At 36.9% G+C, this 23,403-nt stretch overlaps 1 protein-coding gene across 5 annotated transcripts in view; it reads left to right on the top strand.

The window, feature by feature from the left end:
• Lrp1b (LDL receptor related protein 1B) overlaps window positions 1-23,403 on the top strand; it is a 1,927,307-nt gene that overhangs the window by 1,062,659 nt on the left and 841,245 nt on the right. For all 5 annotated transcript variants that reach the window (XM_037205578.1, XM_028868856.2, XM_037205579.1 and 2 more), the window contains exons 8-10: window positions 14,096-14,318; window positions 18,653-18,824; window positions 22,026-22,169. In XM_037205578.1, the coding sequence (XP_037061473.1) occupies window positions 14,096-14,318; window positions 18,653-18,824; window positions 22,026-22,169 (539 nt within the window). The remainder of the gene's footprint in view (window positions 1-14,095; window positions 14,319-18,652; window positions 18,825-22,025; window positions 22,170-23,403) is intronic.

Raw genomic sequence — 23,403 nt, 5'->3', positions numbered from 1 at the left:
GACTGAGAAAGTGAGGACTGGTATTGGCTTCTGAAACTTTAAAACCTATCCCCAGTGACACAACTGCTTGAACCAGGCCACACCTACTCCAATAAAGTCATACAAACTAATGATTCTCAAACAGTTTCACTAACTGGAGACAAAGCCTTCAAATGTGCACCTAGGGGGGCTATTCTTATTCAAACCACCACACCTCCATTATAATGTCACTACTGCAGCAGGTGCCCATCTTACCTGGACAATCATTACATCAGTTTACAAAGTGCACAGCTGGGTAAGCATACTGATGACATGCCTCAGTTTCTCCCCTCAGCTGCTTGCAGAGTACCTCTGACACTATAAGCTAATCAACATGATGGAAGTTTAGTTCCAGCTTTATATTTTTGTGTCCTGTGATGAAAGTATGTGATGTCTTCAGCAATCAGGGCTTGGCATCAAGTTCGGGGGGTGGGGGGGTAATGAAGAGCAAGGGCAATAACTGTTAGAGGGCCTTCAATGTACCTCAGTGGTCGACAGCACATAGGGATATAATCCACACCTTGTCTGTGATTCTCATTTAATAAACTATAACTTGAGGGAAGAGTAATATCCACGTATGCAAAATGTTCAAACTCCTTTTTAAATTTTATTTGATCTCCTCATTGAATAGTAGGTTTCTGTAGGTTTTCACACACCCATACTCTTAGCAGCCATTCTCCTTCCAAAGTAAACCATTCTACCAGCATTACTGTCTTCTCCACTTTCAGGTCACCTATGTTCTACTGACCCCCTTCTCTTAAGGCTCTTTTCTGTTTTTTCTTTTCCATTCTCCATCAAATAGATCTTTTCTTTCTACCTGACCTCTATAGGGACTTCAAATTAAACGCATACATTACCCTATTAAAGCCGTAGCTTAGATAGCCCATGGGAAGGAATATACAGCATTCATCTATCTGGACATTGGTTACCTTACTCAACATATTATTTTCCACTTCTAAGTGTACAACAATTCTAATAACACAATATTATTTTATGTATTTCATTTCTTATTACCCACTAGTCAGTTAATAGACATGTAGATTGTTTTCATTTCCTGGCCATCATGTATGGAGAAGCTATGCATGCATATATGCAAGTACCTCTGAAGTAAGAGAAAGAGCCTTTGGGATGGTGTGCAGGAGTACTTTTGCTGGGTCATATGACAGATCTATTTTTAGCTCTTTGGGAAATTTCCATACTGCTTTCCATAGTGATTGCACGTGTTGACAGTTATACCAAAAGTTGAGTATGTTTATCATCAGTAATATCACTGTTTCTTTTCTGTGGTGAGTGGGACAAATATGTCGAAATTCCTTATTGCATTCTTAGAAATTATAACCTGATTTTCTGAAAATGAATTACTAAACATAGAAGCAACAGAGGTCCAATGAACAAATTGTCTATATTTCTGCCATTACCAATAACAACACAGTGAACAATTTACTATATTGAATATTTGTGCAGATATGTGTCTTTAAGATAAATTTCTGAAACAGTAATTACAGGTTCAAAGAGCAAGTTAATATTTATTTATGTTATATATTATCAAAGTTCCCATCACAATGGTTTTATGGACTTGGAGACTTTTGCAGGGGACACCTGATTAGTAAATTCACAAAATTTTAGAATCATTGGTTTGAAACATAGACATCTATCACATTATGAATCCTTATATCAGAGAAACACAGCTGGATGAACATGTAAATACTGGCATCTATGTCAATATGGCTAAGCATACTTTTATGGATTTATAACTCTGGTGTTCATTCAGCAATCCTTGCCTAGAAGTACCTGGTAATAAACAAAATATACATTTTACAAGTTGAGTATGGAAAGCTTTTCCTGAACAAACTTCACTTGATATTCTTAGTTGCACCAACTCAGTTGGAGTTTGGTGTTATATTTATGCTTAAAACCAAACCTAGAGATTTAAACAAAACTATTATCAAAAAGTTATACAGAATTTCTGACTTTTTTCTCTTAGTATGTTTTTCCTTCACAGCTGGGTCAAAGAACACTGAATAACAATAAAAAAACATTGTTATATTTTTACAGTGTGATTTGTGTCTACATAATCATAGGACTTCATGGCAGTGAGATATGATTGCACATTGATGAGATGTGCACACAGGTATAAAACAATATGAAAAGCTATGCTCTAGTTAAAAATTCTTTTTTGCTACACACTGTGCTCTACCATTTCAAAAGAAGTTAGAAAAGAAATTGACAGCTTGGCTATTTAGTAATTAGCGTAACAGTGAACCAGATTTGCTTGGCAGTACTCAACTTCATGGATACTTAAGGAGTCACTTCCAAGACAGCCACCTGTGTTATTACAATTCAGAAGAATGCCTGTACAAACCAACAGGGATTCCTTAAGTGTGGAAATGTGGTTGTACCCCTTTGTATATCTCAAACAGCAAGTTCTGAGTTTTAATATATTACATCAAATATTTTACTGTTCTTCATGAATAAATATATTTAATATGAGATTTGAGTTGTGGCATTCCTTAAAACTGTATTCCTTAAAAGAGTCCTAAGTAAGTACTGCCTTTGGCCATGGAAAGTATTCTACATAGAATATAAACTATATTCTTTGAAGTGAAGGAAACTGCAATTTGAGATCTTATAAGATAGGTAGATTTGAGAAAACTCACAATAAATTTTAAAAATAAATTTTAGAAGATGAAGGTGTAACTAAATGATAGGGTGATAACTAAAATGTACAAAACCTTTGGTTTGATCTTCAGCACAGACAAAAAAGTGTGGGTTGTGAAAATTAATACTGTACTAAAAAACGGCTCCAGTTGTCCTTATCTCCAATTTTTAAGCATCATGGCCTATTTTTAGTCTCTTCTGTTTCTGTCCCTTCTCCCTAAATTAATGCATAATACCAAGATGGAATTTCTGAGTGTACTCCCCAGTATTTTCAGTGTGATCATCTCACAGGAGATGGTATTATAAATTATAAAAACTCAGTTTAGTTATATCTTACTCTAAAGTAAAGAAAGAAACAGAATTATGCTGGATTAGAGAATTAGTTAGTCTAAACCCCTTGAATATAGCAAAGTGTTATTACAAGATGGTATCTGTAAGGTGCAGTCATTTGGGTGAGATATTGCTAAAATTAAAATTGAATGGACAAAAGAGTCTTCAAATCTAACTATGAATAAACATACTGCCTAGTGAAAATTCTTAAAATGGAATTATGCAAAAGAGCAATGTAAATACATAGAGCCAACCAATAACTTATTACTAATGATTGGTTCTCAAGTAGAATTACAGATAGCTATGCTAGATAATATGGAAAACTTTTTTCTCTGTACTAGAATGACATAAACCACTTTCTAGATCTTCTAACCTAATTTCAAATCTCAGGCTTATATTTTATTATCTCAATACAAAAAAGTCAGTCCCCAAATTGAGGAATATATGGATATATACAGCATGTGTTCTCTTAATAGGTTTTATACATGTGTATGCATATATATATATATATATATATATATATATAATGCAAGCAACATATAGACTAATATTAGTCAAACAATTACAAAATACCCTAATATTTTGTCAGATTGATTAAATGGATATTTGAAAAACTGCAAAGATTAGAAGTTAACATTAAAATTAATAAGTGAAGTCACATAATGAAATAGCATAGCAGAAACTATTTTTTAAGCTGAGGACAGAATATAAGTAGTTCAGAAAGAAGACAATGCTTGACTATTAAAAGACAAGACATTTGAAAAAACAGAAGGATGCTGCCATCTTATTGGAGAGGTGTCAGAGTTGGACAGACACTGCTAGATGTAGCTAGTGATTTAGTTGAGAGCAGATCATGCCCACCACTTTTGACTAAGTTAAAAATGTGACTTTTACCCTCTCTGTTCTTGATCCAGCTGGGGGCACAATGTCTCAGTGTCCAAGAACTGCTGCACTGGGAACCTTCAGGGAATACTGAGCAACCAGATGCAAAGTGAGATGTTGTGTGGTGAATGAGTGAAGGCATCAATGGTGTTTAGAGAGGCTATTGTGTGCTAGCTACTCAATGAGTCTCTGTGACAATGTGACTGATAAAAGCAACTCAAGGAATAGCATATTTCAGCTAACAGTTTGAGTACAGTCCATCCTGGTAAGAAAGGAAAGGCATGAAGACAGACAGGAGCATGAGACAACTGGTCACATTTCATCTACATTCAATGGCAGAGACAAAGATGAATGCTAACATAACCCACAGGATGAGCCTCCATTCATGATAGCTCTCCAAATTTCAATTAACCTAGTCTAGAAATTCTTTACATACAGGGCTTTTTTAAAATACAGGTTTAAAGTCAATATCAAGCATCACATTTCCATTCCAGTAATACCATCTATTTATTCCACTATGATTTGTGCTCCACATATCCTAAGAGTGGAAGACCATAGTCAAAAAAAGAGACTAAAGAACAAAAGACAAATGTTTGGAACAATTATTCTGCAAATATCAGAGTATTGATTCCATGGGTTGAAGGGCCCAATAAGACAGATAGGTAGATGTAGAAATCTAAATAATGAAGAAGAATCTGAAAGTTCTAGACGTTCCTTTGGGATGGCTACTGTCAGTAATGCAGACAATGTGTGAGACTTATCCAGAGATTTTACAAAATGAGACTTCAGTTACATTCAAAGATTAATGGCTGGCTAGTGGTGAAAATGTTAGTCCAGTGTGAAGCCATGGACAGTGTGAAGGAACATAAACCAAATGGTTCTAAGAGAAAAGGGAAGTGGAGGAAGAAGGGAAAGTTGTGATGACATACAAGTTAAGTTGAGCCCAGCTTCTCTGGCTGATGGCTTCCTTTCTAGCCTCGGGTAATAGCAAACTCAGGAAAGCAGGTGAGTGAGCAGCCCTTCTCCTTCTGTGACCTGTCAGCCATCACTGAAATATACGGTCCTACAGAAAAGGAGGACACTGCTTGAATATTGCAACACGTGACTCCACTTCCTCCTATTTTATCCCATTCTTTTAAAATGGCAAGCTTATTATTTGCTGAATAACTGGCTCTGGAATTATAGGAAATGAAAGTCAGATTGAAGGTAGATTCATACGTGATTTTAAAAAATGATCTACAGGCATTATTGGTTTGAAGTCAGGAACTCTTAAGATTCAAACCGAGGTCCTCTCAGTCATTGGACAAGTGTTCTACTACTGAGCTATAAACCCAAAATTCATGTTACCTTTTGAAACAGGGCCCTACTAAATTGCTGAGGCTGTCCTTGAATTCACTCTGAGCTCCTACAGGCCTCAAAGTTAATATTTTCTTACCCCAGCTTCCTAGGTAACTATGATTACAGGCCTGTCACACACACACACTCACACACACACACACACACACACACACACACACAAATAAATTTTATTTTTAGACAAATTATTGTTTACTATTAAAGTCTGCTTTATGTTTTCATGAAAGGCAAGAAAGATTTCAGATACCCTCTACATTTTTAAAGTTATTTTCTTTTTATATAAGAGTTGAGTGTTGGATGGAATGATATAAGGTTTATTTGTAACTCTTAAAATGATTCAGACACTAGTATCAGCCCTTTAAAACACTGCTTCCCAAATCATAATATGATGCTTACTCTGTCAACATTTAACAAAGAGTCTTCTGAATCTCTGGGCTCATCAAGCATATAATAGATTAGCCAGGGCATGCTGGTTTCTGCTATGGATGCATCTAAAGCCTGCTCAAAGAAATAGAAAATTGTGATGGAGGCCTAGATAATGTCTTGTGTCTCCAGGTCCAAAGCCAGAGACTGGGTTGGGCCCCAAAGCCTGAAAACATGGAAGCCTTGTACTCTCCTTCTTCCTCTTTGTCTCCTGCTGTATGCCCAGGCTCCAGGATTGCTTTTTCCTCCTGGCCCACACTGCCTGTTCACTTGACCTATTACAGCACTGCCCATTGGGCAGACACTACACCTATTTGTTTAACTTATTGGGAGAGAAGGTCCTAATGACTCTGCAAACCCTAGCCTATCATTGTGTGTTCATGGTGAACTTCCATTCAAAGGGTCAGGATATGCTGTTATTAAAGGCTTGCCTATACAGCTGAGACTCTCAAAAACACTTGTAGAGGGGCAACATTTTGAAGATGATCGTGGAGAACAGACCAACTTTACTGCCCACCATATCCAATACACAGACACTTTTGGAGAAATTATTAGGAGAAATGTTTTCAGAATCCAGACATGCTGGCTGAAAGTGGGAGCCTGCATGTCAAGTTTAATTTCTGTGTGTTTATGTATAGACTGAAAACCAAGGACAACAGAGGTTTCACAAACAACAGAAGCGAAAACGTCAAACAAGTAAAAATCAATAAATAACTGTCTTGCAGGCTTAGCTAGACAGAGAAAATAGTTTAATTGTTTATCTTCTAGAAGCTTAAATAGCAAGAGCTAATGGAATTTGAATTTTAACCTCTTGTAAGAGAGACTCATTACCCTTTCAGATTCACTACTGCTTTCGAGAACTGTAGTGTTAAATATTTAATATTCTTACTTTAATTCTGAGTACACTTTAATTACTCTAGATAATGTGGAAAATTGCTTTCCTGTTCAAATTTATATATATAATAGAAGAAAAATATAAAATTGTATTACAAATGATGCTCTTTGGATAGCACTAAATTACTATAAGAATGATTACAGAATTAAGTTCCCAGTATAATACTTTCAAAGAAATTATATATCATTTTTCTGAAATGGAAACAATTGAGTTACCATCATTTATACATGATTATGAGACAAGGAGTGTTGGCTGGGCCATGATCAGAGCACTATAGATATTCTCAGGTTTGGCATATATGGACTCTAGTTTTGCATTCACCTTCTTAGGGATTCCTGTTGTGAATATTGTTATGTGAAATGTCTTGTACTGGAACATCAATTGATTAGAGTTAAAGTGACTAGTGTTGAGCAATTTTGAGTACTATAACCTCTCTTACCCACTTCTCACCTCCATGATTACCTTCTGACTGAAGCTAAGAGGGAGGAACAAAATAACATGAAAGCCCAGGTGCAGTGCACCTACAGGGCCTGTGTCCTTCCACACAAGAGCTTGGCAGCACTGTGGCAGCAGACACCATGGACCAAAGTAATTCTTAGACTTATCACCAAACAACAAAAACCAAACAAGCAAACACCCGCCCCCTGCAAAATAAATAAATAAATAAAAAAAAATAAAAAGCAAAAACTTGTTTTAAGGTATATGTGTGACAATTGCTTTGCTTTAATATTTAGGGGTGATTGAAGTCCTGCCTGTAAACACAATTCTCTATCACCACCTGCGCACTTCCTCAGGAACTTTTAATCTTTGTTGCAAAGGCTAAACCAATGATTCTCAAAGTTTCCTGCTACCCTCCACTAAGTCAAATGTACACGTCTATAGTAAATCAAGACTGCAAATACATTCAATAAGATGTCAGAGGGAAATGGTTCACAATATGTGATGTGATAATGAATCTGAAATAATAAACTCCTCTTCACTGGAGAGGCAGTGATACAAGAACTGTGAACTAGATGAGTAGCCCTCCAAAACAACCATTTCTTTATTAGTTAAACATCTCAGAAACAGATAACACTTAGAATATTAATTTATTTTAGTCTGAGATTTGATGATGGTAAAAATAGAAAACTAGAAGGACTTTCAAATGAAATGTAGCACAATAAAAGAGTACTCTGATGCTATTGTCTGTTTAGTGTGTGTAATGATATAGGAAAAAAGATTGCTAGCACAGATATGAAGACCAGGAGGACAAACACGCAACTGAAGTTCTAAATGAGTAGGGAGGGCATAGAGCAGGACAGGGCTGGTCTCCATGGAACAGTATAAAACCAGTGGTTTTCAACCTTCCAAATGCTGTGACCCTTTAGTAGAGTTCCTCATGTTGTGGCGATCCACAACCATAAAGTTATTTCTGTTGTTACTTCATATGTGTAATTTTGCTACTGTTACAAATCACAATGCAAATATCTGTGTTTTCTGATCCTCTTTGGGAGTCATAACCCACAGATTGAGAACCACTGTACAAACTAACAGGTGATTTCTGTGCAAATCTGTGCTATGTGGAGGCTTCAGAAGAGGGTGACTGGGGAGGATTTCTGAAATGAAGACTGTGGATTCTTAAAATCAAGAGTTAACTATTTGGATCTGGAGAAATCAATCAGCAATTAAGAGCACAAACTGCTCTTCCAGAGGAACAGAGTTTAGTTCCCAATGGCTCGCTACCACCTGTCACTCCAGCTGCAGGGGACCCAACACCCTCCCCTGGCCTTCAGGGTTACTGTACTCATTTCCACTAACCCACACACATAGACACATAATTAAAATAAAAGTAAAATCTTTTAATAAAGACTTAGTGTTCAGAAAAACATAGGGAAAAAAAAGATGAAATTGAATTCCAAAAGCCATTTCTGTTTACTTTTTATACAACTTCTGGAGCTGGCTGTAGGCTTTTCTCTTGTTCTAAGTCCAAAAGGCAATAACAACAAAGGATGGAACTATCATATTTCAGACCAAAAGGCATAGCTTAATCTAATCAGTAGAAAAATCAGGCAACTCCAAATATTCCAAGCTAAGGAATACATTTTGAAGAAATGGTGCATCCAAACATGGACCACAGGCAGTCATAGTTCCACCATATGTAAAATTTTTGCTTAAGTTTGAAATTCCTTCAAAATAATGAGACCAAAAAATGGCATGGGGTTCATGCTGTGTTTCTGGCCATGGTAAATTATGCACATTGAACATCTTTCATCCTTAAATGAAAATAATGTTACTTCTATGTGATAATGTCTAAAGATAATAGAATAATGTGGACAATGTAATAGTATTTACTTTGACTAAGAGTCAGGGAAATATAGGAATGAAAGATGACTTTTTAGTCTAGAGAACAATTTAGCTTTTATTTTACAATAATTACAGAGGTATATTTCAGTTAAAATAGTTTCTCATGTAGCCCTGGTTAACCCAAAATGTGCTATATAGTAGAGAATGACCTAGAACTCCTGATCCTCTACTTTCAATTTCTGGGATTAGAACAGGTGTGTGCCACTGTGCCTGGTCTTAGCTTTATCTTTAACATGAAGTTAAAATTACAGTAAAATTAAGCAAAAATGTAAGTGGGCAGCAACAGAGCAAGTTTGCTATGATGGTACAGACTTTTATCAAGTGCTGTGGCCAGGAAGCCATCTTTGAGGACTCCTTCTGTATTAGTTATTTCTGTTTATGATAACTCATGACAAAAAGCAACTTACCAAAGAAAAAGCTAATTTTGGCTCATGATTCCATCAAGTCTGTCTGTAATGGACAGGTAGGCACAGCAACAGATAGCCAGAGCAGGAAGCTGAAGGATCTTGTTATTTTTTTTTTAATTTAATTTAATTTTATTTTACAATATAATTTAGTTGTACATATCAGCCATGGATTCCCTTGTTCTCCCCCCTCCTGCCCCCTCCCCTTCCTCCCAGCCTACCCCCCATTCCCACCTCCTCCACGGCAATGCCTCCCCCAGGATTGAGATCAACCTGGTAGACTCAGTCCAGGCAGGTCCAGTCTCCTCCTTCCAGGCCGAGCCAAGCATCCCTGCATAAGCCCCAGGTTTCAAATAGCCAACTCATGTAATGAGCACAGGACCCAGTTCCACTGCCTGGATGCCTCTCAAACAGATCAAGCCAATCAACTGTCTTACCCATTCAGAGGGCCTGATCCAGTTGGGGGCCCCTCAGCCATTGGTTCATAGTTCATGTGTTTCCACTCGTTTGACCATTTGTCCCTGTGCTTTATCCAACCTTGATCTCAACAATTCTTGCTCACATAAACCCTCCTCTTTCTCGCCAATTGGACTCCTGGAGCTCCACCGGGGGCCTAGCCATGGATCTCTGCATCCAGTTCCCTCAGTCATTGGATGGAGTTTCTAGCATGACAAATAGGGTGTTTGGCCATCCCATCACCAGAATAGGTCAGTTCGGGCTGTCTCTTGACCATTGCCAGCAGTCTATTGTGGGGGTATCTTTGTAGATTTCTGTGGGCCTCTCTAGCACTTTGCTTCTTCCTATTCACATGTGATCCTCATTCACCATGGTCTCCTATTCCTTGTTCTCCCTCTCTGCTCTTGATCCAGCTGGGATCTCCTGCTCCCCCAAGCTCTTTTTCCCTCAACCCTCGCCCTTCATTATCCCCACTCACGTCCAGGCTGTTCATGTAGATCTCATTCATTTCTCTATATTTGGGCGATCCCCGTGTCTTTCTTGGGGTCCTGTTTTCAAGGTAGCCTCCCTGGTGAGGTGAGTAGCAGTTCAGTCATCCTTGTTCCACATCTCGTATCCTCCTATGAGAGTACATACCATGTTTGTCTTTATGAGTCTGGGTTACCTCACTCAGGATGATTTTTTCCAGATCCATCCATTTGCCTGCAAACCTCATGATGTCACTGTTGTCTTGAATGCATTGGCATAGGAGATCACTCCCTAAATATAACACCAGTAGCTCAGACACTGAGAGAAACAATCAAATCAATGGGACTTTTTGAAACCGAGATTTGTAGAGCAAAGGATACGGTCAACAAGGCAAAGCAACAGCCTACAGAATGGAAAAAGGTCTTCACCAACCCCACATCTGACATCCAGAATATATAAGGAACTCAAGAAATTAGACATCAAAATGCCCAACAGTCCAATTAAGAAATGGCTATAGAACTAAACAGAATTCTTGAAAGAAGAAACTCAAATGGCTGAAAGACGTTTAAGGAATTGCTCAACATCCCTAATTATCAGGGAAATGCAAATTAAAACAACTCTGAGATACCACCTTATGCCTGTCAGAATGGCTAAGATCAAAAACACCGAAGACACCTTATGCTGGAGAGGATGTAGATCTAAGGGAACTCTCCTCCACTGCTGGTGGGAATGCAAGCTTGTACAACCACTTTGGAAATCAATATGGCACTTTCTTAGAAAATTGGGAATCAACCTCCCCCAAGATCCAGCTATACCACTCTTGGGCATATACCCAAGGAATGCTCAATCATACCACAAGGGCACTTGCTCAGCTATGTTCATATCAGCATTGTTTGTAATAGGCAGAACCTGGAAACAACCTAGATGCCCTTCAACTTAAGAATGGATATATAAAATGTGGTACATATACACGAAGGATCTCATTTTTAACTGGACACAAAGAGAAATTAAATTGGAAGTGGGGTAAGACCATAAGCTCTCAAATCCTGCACTCAGTGACAGATGTCCTCCAACAAGGCTCCACCTCCTAAGGATCCCATCCCCACCCCCCTAGACAGTGCAACCAACATGGGACCAAGTGCTCAAAAACTTCAACCTGTGGGAAATGTTTCTCATTCAAAGTCACAATGACTCCATTTTTTTTTTTTTTTTTTTTTTTTTAGATTACAGTTAAATGTGACCATAGGACCATAGTACACCATATCCATGGAGGTTCAATTTAGTGTAAAAAACAATTATCAGTGTTCCTTGGGTGTAAAGTATTCTACAATATGCTAGAAGTGAGTACAGAAATAAATTCTTTACTCTTCTAGTTCAGCTCTTCTTTACATATCCCAAATCCTCCTGTTTTCTTTACTCTTTACTGAAACAGTAAAATTTTAGTAAATCACACCACAAATATATAGTAAATTATATATATATGTATATACATATATATTGTATATACTATATATAGTAAATTACACACACACACACATACACACACACACACACACACACACACACACACACAAAATTTACCTCAGGAGTGGGTGAAATTTTGTCTAGAGTTAGTATAACCATGCTCATTATGATGTTGAACATATCTGTAAATCACTTGTCTTATTCCTGAAGTTGTACTTCAATATTACTGAAAAACTTGTAGAACTGTTTGTATGTTGTCCATTATAACCTAATCTGTATCAATAAATTATTCTTCATCAAAATATCAACCTTACTTATACTTTAATAAATATCAAATAATGGCCTCCTCTTGAAAGATACTTTTTGTGAAGTTTGACTCTGCCAACCATTCTGATCCTTCTTCCTGGAATGTTACTCTCACACATCTAGCAATGTCTGCTTTCTCTGACCTCCTATCTCTCCGACCTCTGAACTCTTCTGTCCTCTGTTCTGCAACTCAAAGCTTCAGATAAGTCTTCATTTCTAGACCAGTCTTTGCTCTTTTTTGTTAGTTTGTTGATTTTGTTTTCTATGTGTTTTAGATTTATTTTATTTTATGTGTCTAAGTGTTTTGCCTCCACACATGTCTTTGACTGGTGCCTGGGGAGGTTGGAAGAAGCCATCAGATACCATGGAACTGGTGTTGTAAACTGGTGTTGAACACTGAACCCAGGTCCCCATGAAAGAGCACCAAGTGCTCTTAACCAGCCCTCACTGCTCTTCTGTCTCAACTGCTGAGCAATATGGCTACACTTCATAGCTATACAGTCTCTGGGTATCACACAGTCCATGTTGTGTCAAGCTTCTGCCACCCTCAGTACCTACAAAATAACAAGTTCTCTTCACCTACATGAAATGAAATAATTTGAAATGGGAAGCAAATTAGATGGTTTATGTCATGGGATAGACCTCCTATAACAATAGCAGACACTGTTCTGCTTAGAACATATGGAGGGGGGCTCTTTATGTATTTCCTTACTGTATTTTCTATAAGAAAAGAAAAGTACTCCTTGTGGAAATTTAACTTGGGTGAGCTATAGTCAAATTGGCTAAGACTGAGGAAAGGTGGGGATATCAGAAGGGTGCAGGGAACAGGGAGGGAAATACAGACAAAGGAGAGAGGAGATGATCCTGGAATATATTTAGGCCTTTTTATTTGTCCTTCACTGAAACAGAAAGCTGTCTCTCTGGACTGTCACTTGAAATGTTTAACTTGCTGAGATATGACTATCTTTCAAGAACTCATAAAGAAACGGGCTCCCATTAGTGCAGAACACTATACATTAATGTTTAAAAGCCTCCCATGCAGAAAAAGCTAAGTTAAAATTACAGCTTAAATACTACTTTTTAGCTTGAAAGAGACCTCATTGTGTTAGATAATTCAAGAATGTTGAAGAAAAGTAACTAAAAACTAATTCTCCAAGTTTGTAAAATCCAATATTCTATACTCCAGGCAATCTTCATATTGCTCAGTCACTGTAAATTAGATTATTCTTGAGATTATATTTAAGTCAAGGCAAGATGGTCTTCTCTTTACAAATGCAATTAAGTCTCATGAGTGGAAATCTTGTTAACTATTGTCAGGATAATTGAAATTGATTTGTGTTTACTAAACATTGTGAATACTAATCAAATATTAAGCACTCAAGTGTTCCAGGTGCATTTAAACCTTTGGCAGTCTCAGAACTGCTTGAAGAGATTTCTTGTCCCAGAAGTGAGCATTTTGTTTCAGCCTTTCTTCAAAATATATTAAGAGAAGTAGAGAGGTATCCTTCATTTCCTGCATGCAATTCTCAGAGTAGGGAAGCATGTGGACTAGAGCTGGGGATCACTTTTTTTTTGTGTTGTATTTCCAGTGCTGCAAACAGCAAGTCGACTCTTTTTCCGTGCTTCATTCCCTTCCCAGTTTGCTGTTTTCTGCAAACATTGCAGAGCTTCACAGAATAGGTTTTATAGGGGACAAATATTACCAGCAATTTGGAAATCAGGTTGGAGATAACGTCTGGTGGCTCACATGCCCTGGCCTGGTGACTTGGCTTGCTTCAGTGGCTTATCCTTAATGGGATGGATGCACTGACTCTATGAGGCTTAAAGAAACTCTGCTGATACGAAAATAAACCCACCACAGTCATTGGTTTTGAGGAAATTTTACAGTTGTTGCTTAACCTGCTCCCTTATGCCCTGCAATATTCATTAGCAGATTCCTCTGTTTATGACTGATATTATATGGAAATGGTTATGGGAAGCTAGCAGATGTAACTACTGAAATAAATTAGTAGGAAAGTTCTGCTTTTTACAGATGGCTCTATCAAATGTGCTTTTTCTCCCTTCATCTTAACATTTATTTTTCTTTCAACAGAAAACTTTTCTTTACTGACTATGGGGACGTTCCCAAAGTAGAGAGATGTGACATGGATGGGATGAACAGAACAAGGATAGTTTATTCCAAGGCAGAACAGCCAGCTGCCCTGGCATTGGACCTCGTCAACAGATTGGTTTATTGGGTAGATCTCTACTTGGACTATGTGGGAGTAGTAGACTACCAAGGAAAAAACAGGCATACTATTGTTCAAGGTAGACAAGTAAGTACAATTTTGTTAGAAAAATGCAGCTACCATAATAAACTGAATGTATGGTACTCTTCTAGAGATTAAAACTTGTAGCATTGAAAATACCTTAAAGATAAGATTTAATGGCTCACAAACTTAAGATGCATATTTTATTTAGGAGGATGTTCTAGTCACAGTGATACTAGGATATACCTATTAAATTTGTCAGGTTCCACTAAGGGAACATCATGGATGTGTGTGTGTGTGTGTGTGTGTGTGTGTGTGTAGGGGATTTACTAGAGTGGCTTATAGTCTGTGGTCTGGTTAGTACAACAATGACTGTTTCCTGATGGAAAGGCAAAGAATCTAGTAGAGACTGGATACTCTGGAAAATTCCTAGAGAGCTGCTGGTCTTCATTCTAGGTTGGAATCCCAAAGAACTAAGGTCTAATATCAATAAGGGAATGCCTGAGCAACAGGATCAGTGACCTTGCCTGCCAAAGTGAGGGCAAGCAGGCAAAAAAGCAAGTTTCCTTTCTCCATGTCCTTTTATTTGGGCTGCTACCAGAGAGTGTTTTAGCGTGACTGTTCCCACCTAAAATGATTCATATCTGGGGAGGGTATTCTGATTTCAAATGATCTAATTAAGAAAATCCCTCGCAAATCTGGCTTTAGTTGATTCAGGATGCAGCCAAGTTGACAGCCAAAATGAGTCATCACAACCATGACACTGTAGATGCCTCTTGCATCTTTCCTTCTTTGTTGAATGCAAATAAACATAAGTGAGACCAGGAATGCAAAAGTGCTGTATTTGCAAGGGAGAGAAACTCCCCAGAACAGGACAGATGTCATGACCTACTTTCTGAAAACTGATTCAAGCCATTTATTGATATGGAGCTGCACTACCATCTGTCCCATGGGACATTAAAAATAGTTTGCTAACAAAAGCAAATGCGTGCTCACAAAAATATCCTAATTATTTTAATATTGTTAGACTTAATTTTGCCAACTGATTCATTTGTGTATTCCTAAATGAGTTTTTTGTGAAATTTCAAACATCAATATTCTTGCCTGTGCGCTAGGGGTTTTGTTGATGTCTTTCTTTCTTTCTTTCTTTTTTTTTTTTTTTCAGACAATGCTCCATAAATGCCTTAATAAACTTAGTTGAAATACGCCTTTTTCACTGGCGTTTTTTTCCCACTTTTATTTGGCTCTCATGTTATATCAATTTCTTAGGCGGTTTTCAGTGAGTTAGTAGAGTTAATAATGGAGTCTCTTTGATTTCTGTTGCAGTACATGGTAGGCACATTCTGTCATACCACTTACAGTGACTTTTTCTCTCATCACATTCATAATGCAGTTCATGATCCTTGATAAATGAAAACATTAACATGGGCCATTTATATAAACTATCCAATGTTGGGGCAATTGTTCCCCTCATATCTTCACCTGTCCTAAAGTGTTCAGTGTCTTTGGCAACCCTTGGTGATGCCGTTCTGTGTAACTGATTTCTAAGATGATTATGATAGACTTTATTTTATTTATTCACCATTAAAAATTAAACATTGAATGGAGAATTCAAATGATTTTCCTCCTAATTATTTTAAAAGTCTTTCACTGGCCTGTAGAGATGGCTTAGTGGTTAAGAGTGTGTACTGCTCTTACCGAGGACCTAAGTGCAGTTCCCAGCACCCACTTAGGTTGCTCCTAACTTCTAAGTTCACTATCTGACACTATCTTCTGACCTCAGTGGATGCTGCACTTATATGCACAAATCCACATGTAGAAATATGCATATATACATATTTTAAAATAAAATAAAAATAAATATTTAAAAACGATTAAAAGCCACTTAAATGCCTAGTCTCCACTTTACTCCCTCATTATTATTATTGTTTTATTCATTTATGTTTGTATAGTGTATGCACATGTGTTTTCATGAATGAACTATGAGAATAGAAACCAGTGGTGATGTTACAGGTGCAGGGCTTCTCGCTTATTAGAATAGTGCTGTAATTTAAACTCTTGTCCTCATGATTATGCAACAAATCCTCTTTACTGTTGTGGAATCTCCATATCCTGTGTGTCAGAGTCAGGGAGCTTACAAGTGCACATTTATAGAGGTCAGTGGTTAACTTTAGGTGTCTTTCCTCAGGTGCCATTCACCATGTTTTTTGAGACAGGTTCTCTGCTTGGCCTGGATCTCTTCAGTTCTTCCAGGTTGACTGGGCAGAGTATATGGATCCTCCTATCACTGCCACCCCAGTTCTAGGATTACAAAGCCACACAACACCTCTCTACTTTTTGTGCGAGCTCTTGGAATGGAACTCAGTTTTTTCTGCAAACATGGAAATTAGTAAAGCAAGTACTTTACCAAATGAGCTATACCCCAACCATCGAAAGTTTAGTTATCCTTCTTCCTTATTTCTGTTGCCTGTGTTTGGCTTGCTCCCTAAACATATGCTAAGTATGACATCGAGTACTACAATGTAGATATAGTCTTTAAAAGTTTTAAAATATAGAAACAGACTTAGATGAATAAAACTGAGGAGCTGTTGAATAAAACTTAGTTTTTGCCATGTGAACAAATTTTCTACCCTAGCCAATTGTCTCTTATATCATAATGGTTTTCTTTATAGGATGTGAACTGACAGCCTGTATAAAATATCAGAATATCATAATAATAGACACAACATGCAGAGGATCTCATATCCTGACCAAAGCAAGGAGTGCAGCTTGTTTATACCCTCTAATGTGAAAAAAAAAAAAAAAAACATTGCCCAAATCAATACTCAGTCATTGGTGTATTTGGTCACCATGATATCAGCTGTGTGAAAGAAAAATGATACCAGTAAATGCATACATCCCCTCCCTCACAGCATAAATGTGTACACGCACTTCCTATGATGTAACAATGGAAAGTTATTTGGGGGGTCTCTAACATGGAATAATCCTTCACATTAATTCTTGCCAGTCATTTTTACACTAGACAAGAAGAAATAGACTATCCTGAAACAACACTAAAGCCAATTTTTCTTTCCTTGTGCTTCAAAAAAGGGCCAGGGAATCATAATGGTCCATCTAGGCTGTAACCATATAATTGGCAAGGTATTCTTGTTAATGAATTTTACAAATTTTTAGTAGTTTCACAAAAAAATCATACATTCTTACATTCTCAGCTGAAGATCTTAGTGTTTTAACAGAGCCCAGGATAGTGTCTCTAAAAATAGTGAGCAATGGTCCTCATAAAAATCCTTACAACATTCAGTAATAACTCCAAATATCCAGACCAGAACCATTTCAAATTACATATAATTCAAGAAAACCATTAGCCTCCATTCTCAGCAGTTCAGAAAACAAGTGATCAGTCTCCTTTCTATCCTACTGGAAGCTTCTATGAACTTCAAACTCTCAATTCTCACTTCAATACACAAACCTTTAACAAAACAGCATCAAGTTACTAATCTAATTGTACACATAGCAATAAGCATCATAATTGCATTCTAGTTGCCAGTATTAAAAGGTTTTAAAAATCATGACATTTTGAGTAAAATGCTGAAATTTTGTTCATCATAATTTCATATATGTGATTTCTTTCTATACTATTTTCCACCCTGCATTAAATATTAGTCTAATATAACTTATGACAAAATGTGACTTTCAACATATGAAACAAATATTCAAAGTTGTTTTCTTCTTAAATCATTTGGGCACAGTTATGATTCTGCACTGCCTATATATCTATGACTATATGAGCAAGTAGCCTATAAAATGTCTCAAATTACATTAATTCTAACACAACATATCAGTGAATGCATTTCAAGGTATGGTTCTTGCTAGTCTTGGACAGAAACTATAAAGCATATATTCCTGATGAAACATGAATATAATTATTTCCCGTGCATATAAAATGATTTTATCCACTACTGTATCTTATCCTTCACTAAAAAGAGTAGAAATTATTGGAATCAGTTGGTCCGAAGGTTGTGGGTTATTGTTAAGCTGTTTAACATTGTCTCCCCCCACACCCCTACTTGACTAACTTGAGCTTTAGCCGGGCGTGGTGGCGCACGCCTTTAATCCCAGCACTCGGGAGGCAGAGGCAGGCGGATCTCTGTGAGTTCGAGGCCAGCCTGGGCTACCAAGTGAGCTCCAGGAAAGGCGCAAAGCTACACAGAGAAACCCTGTCTCGAAAAACCAAAAAAAAAAAAAAAAAAAAAAAAAAAGAAATTATTGGAATGTTCTTTGAAAGAAAATAAATGATAATATCTGACTCTGGACATTCTTCACACTTGTAATAGTAGTTTTTCTTTCACATTAAAAGCAGCACAATTAAAAGTCATAGCTTTATTTGATGCTCTTTTCAGGTTAAACATCTCTATGGCATAACTGTATTTGAAGATTATTTATATGCAATCAGTTCTGATAACTTCAATATCATACGAATAAATAGATTTAATGGAACTGATATTCACTCAATAATTAAAATGGAAAATGCTCGAGGAATCCGAACCTATCAGAAAAGAACTCAGCCAACAGGTAAGCCACAGGGGCTCCTCAATGGCCTCCCTAACAGCAGCTTCAATGGGAACATAGTCCTTGTGCTTCTGTGTGGTGTTAAAGAGGGTATCATAAATTCTCTGTTTTGACAGGAAAAATGTGCATTTCTGCTTGATAGAATAGAATAGAGCTCACTTCTCAAGTCTAAATGACAAACTGCTCAGCTCCTATCAAATTGTTTCTACAACCATGGGATTGAAATGATGGCTAGATTTAGTCTCAGCAAGCAGCTTTCCATTGTGATGTATGTAGACATGGAGCTCAGATGCTAAGTTTTATTTCTGATTTTTTTTTTATCATTTTTTGGAGGCAAATTTAAAACCAGGTTATTTTCTGTGGCTCTTGCCTGGTGCCCACTAGTCGTAGTTCAGGTTCTCCTGATTTAATATCCCAATTGCTTTATTTAAAAAGTCCATTAAAAAATTAAAGCTATCTGCAGTAGTTTAAAGTGTTTTTCAAAAACACAACATAATTATTTTCATAGTAGGTTAATAATGCTATTCAGCAGCCCAATTTAGGCCTAGTAATATAACCTTATTTTAGAGCAGAATATCACCACCCTAGATTTCTGTCGTCTTTCTATATTTATATTTCAAATAAAACTAATGTAGAATTATTAAATATCAATGTATAACCATCTGAGGCAGGGCAGTGTCACAAACAGGTTTGTAATAAATTCAGTTTTGAACTTTGCAGAGAAGTTTATTAGAATTTGATGTTAGGTGTTCTGTATTTGCTAATTATTCATGTACAATTACTATGCACCAAAATTTATTCTATATACTGGGAATATATTAGTAAACTAAAACCAAAGTATTTTTGCCTTTATGGAACTTACATCTTATTGGAGACAATACAATACAAAATGAGTAAGGTTAATTATTAATTTTATTATAAACAACTGCTATATAAGAGAAAAGCAGATAAGGAAGATCTAGAGCATCAGGGATGCAGAGCTTGCAATTTTTTGTAGAACAGACAAAAGATTTATCACTAGAAAGATGGCACTGAATACAAACTTCAAGAAATTGAGTATGAGAAGCACAGTGATTTCTGGAGGGAAAAGTTTGCAGAGAGAGGTCTGTAAGCTCCAAACCATGAGGAGAGAACATGCCTAGACTGCTCTGGAGCATCCAGGATACTTATCTGTCTTAAGTAAAATGACTAAGGACAGGAGGGGGCAAATAAAACTAGAGAAATCATAAAGTATGTAGCCAGTAGAAGCTTGTAGATTATCATAAAAAACTCTTTATCTTTTCACGAAATAGGAATCATAGGAAATCATTCAACAGAGTGTCATGACCTGTATAGCCTTTATGAACAATCCATAGATGTATGGAACTGACAATAGGCTGTCGGGAGTGGGAGACAGATGATTAGAAGAGATGGTGGATTGTTCCAAGACATTAGTAGTCAAGTGAAGAGAAGTAAGAGTAAATTGGGATTTTTTTTTTTTTGGTTTTAAAATTTTTTTTTCGAGACAGGGTTTCTCTGTGTAACCACTCTGGCTGTCCTGGAAGATATGTTGTAGACCAGGGTGGCCTCAGACTCAGCACTGCCTCCCTAGTGCTGGATAAATTCTGGATCTTTATGAACATATCCTGAATGGATATAAGAGATAAGGAGTCAAGAAGGATGGCAATTGTTTTGTTAAAATAATTGAAACCAAATAAATTTTTAAAAATGGAATACAAAACAATTTAGAAGACTGAGTTGAGTCTTATGGGTTATTTCAGATGTCCATTATAAACTTAAATGTAGATATTAAGAAATACATTCATATACAAGACTATATATTCACATTTAGTAGGGAAGATCGGGATGGATATAGGTGCTGGAGTGATGGACATAGCGGCAGTATTTAACACCATTGCAATAGCTGTAAACACCAGGGAAGTTAGTTTATGTGAAGAGTTTCAAATCATGACATTCGAACATATCACCATAAGTCAAGAATAGAGAAGCTAAATGATGACACCAAGAAGCAGTTCAGAAAATCCAAGTGACCTTGGTACGTGACTATGTGAAGGTTATTGACATCTGAGAGTGACATTTTGACAGTGATATGTGATTGAAGTCAGTTTGAAGGAGACAGAGGAATGGAGATGGAGAAAATGAGCAATGACCATTGATAATCACATGCCTTATGTGAATCAGTGCAATGAGAAGCTGTTTCTTTTACAAGATGCATAAATGCTGGAACGTTTGCATGCTGATAGCTAATGAAGAAAGAAAAGGTGGTGATGAAGAGGAAAAGTGGAAATGATGATGGCAACAGGATGGTTTATTACCCAAGCTACTCCAGAAGCCTTAAGATGTTGCTCAGCAGTGAAAGGATTCACTAAAAGAACATTCCACTCATTTTTCCCTCTTAGAAAAATGATGGATACAGAAAGAAGAAAGTATTCTTTTTCAAGTCAATTACCTTGACTATAAAATAAATTAGTCATGCTATTCACCTCACTTTTAACTAAGAGTTCATTAAAAGTATAATTCTAAGAATAGGCAGACTTTTACAGACACAGTAACAGTATTCATTCTTTTTGACCACAATCTTTCTTATTCACATAGTCTTATTCACGTAGTTTTCCATTTTGATCTTCTCTAATTCTAAACATTCACAAAACACATTTCCAGGCCATAATTTCAATCTTCAATTTTCTACAACTACAGGCATACACAGACTTTATTCACTGGCAAGGTACTCACAATAACAATGGACTCAAATATTAGAAACATTTGTTGTGACTTAGCATTTCTCATCAGTTCAGATATTACCCAAACTCTGTCTTTCCCAGTGTGGCTGCCCAGATGGTAGCGAGGAAAAAAACCTTTGCTCAAGTCCCTACACTGGTATTATTTTTCTGCCATCTTTTATGGTTTCCTGTCTTTCTTTTTAAATGTCATTTAAATAAGTACACAAATCTTGTTCCCAAAACAACAAAACATATTAATTTTACTTGCATATATATGAACACATTTAATTAATATTTCTTCAATTTTTTGAAAAACTTATTCCAAGCAGATTTTATCAATCCTCTCCCTCTTCTATTGGGTTTAACACCCCCCCATATTATTATAGTACTCAAGAGTGGGTTATATAACATTCTGCTAAAATTCTATATTGTTATACTGTAAGGATTCACATAATTGCCTTGTCTTGTTTTCTCTCTGTTGTAGTCAGAAGCCACGCCTGTGAAGTGGATGCATATGGACTGCCAGGGGCCTGTTCGCACATCTGTCTCCTAAGCAGCAGTTATAAGACACGGACCTGTCGCTGCAGGACTGGCTTCAACTTGGGAACTGATGGCAGGTCATGCAAAAGTATGTTGTTAAACATTTTGCCAGCAGGGACCATTTCAGGATTTTTTTTTTTTTTTTGTGGTTGTTGTTGCTGTTGATTATTTTTTTTAAGTAGCAGCAAAAACATCGATAAGAACAAGAGAATTAAAGTGAAATTAACCTGCAAGTATGTACTAGACATTTTCCCTTCTCAAAGTCGGGATGAGAATGGGAATCACATCGGGTTAAAGATCTACCAAACTTGCTCACCTTAGGGAGCCATCAGGAAAGATTTTGTGGAAAATGCTCTTTTAGTTTTCAATTTTCAGATAGAGGTTCATGATATCAAGGAGCTATGCACATGATTGACTATATATTCCTCTTATCTAAACCAAAATGATCCCCAAGTAGGTGCCTTGTGTGACAGACAGATGTACACATACCATTGTACTATCATGTGATACAACAATGCAGTACCAATGCACGCCTTTCCACAGCAGCAGTGGGACTAAAGTTCACTTCATGATTTCATGTTTCATCAGTAGTGTCAATAAGGTATCAATCATTTCAACAATTTGTCAAAAAGTCTCCCAAAATTATAAGCTGTTAGAAATGTTTTTACTTAATTTTTGAGATTTGGCACAATAATTTAATGATTATTTTTGAACCAGAAAAGAAATAAACAAATAAAATAGATAAATAAAATGTTTAATTTGTGTTTCTGGTTTTGAGTTAAATGCTGGGAATATAAAAAAAATCCGATCTCAGCTTCCTGAGCCTGTCTGGATAATCGAGGTCCTAGATTTGAGGTCTACAGATCAGAGAAGTTTAATATGTCTGCACAGTTGTTTAGCATAACTAAATGGATCGTTGCCCTTGAGGAGTGATAGTATCTCATGAGAAGGTATAATCACATGCATGTATACATACACTATACATAAATATCCTTGTGGGAAAACCTGCGCTCAGAGTTGCATTTGAGAGAACATTAATGGACTGTTCCCTTTTGGTGCATAAATCACCACGAACCAAAATTCTAGCCATACTAAATAAAAATAGATTCAACACAAATTGATTTTTGATCTTTGAACTTTATAAGCTCCCTCTAGCAGAAAGCCAGACACCTGGCACTCTCAAAGGCCAGGGCAACAGCAATCTACAGCGGGAAAGGTTAATGTAAAAAAACAGAAAGTATTCACTGAGGTCAAGGGGTTAGGAAGCTAGAAATGAGGCTGCTAGTTTCAGAATGACATCCCATGGGCCATCCTCCCAATTC

This window comes from Peromyscus leucopus, chromosome 4 (assembly GCF_004664715.2).
Source record: "Peromyscus leucopus breed LL Stock chromosome 4, UCI_PerLeu_2.1, whole genome shotgun sequence".
Taxonomy (NCBI): Eukaryota; Metazoa; Chordata; class Mammalia; order Rodentia; family Cricetidae; genus Peromyscus; species Peromyscus leucopus.
The sequence above is the reverse complement of the archived record's forward strand: the minus strand, read 5'-3'. Positions and strand labels throughout refer to the sequence as shown.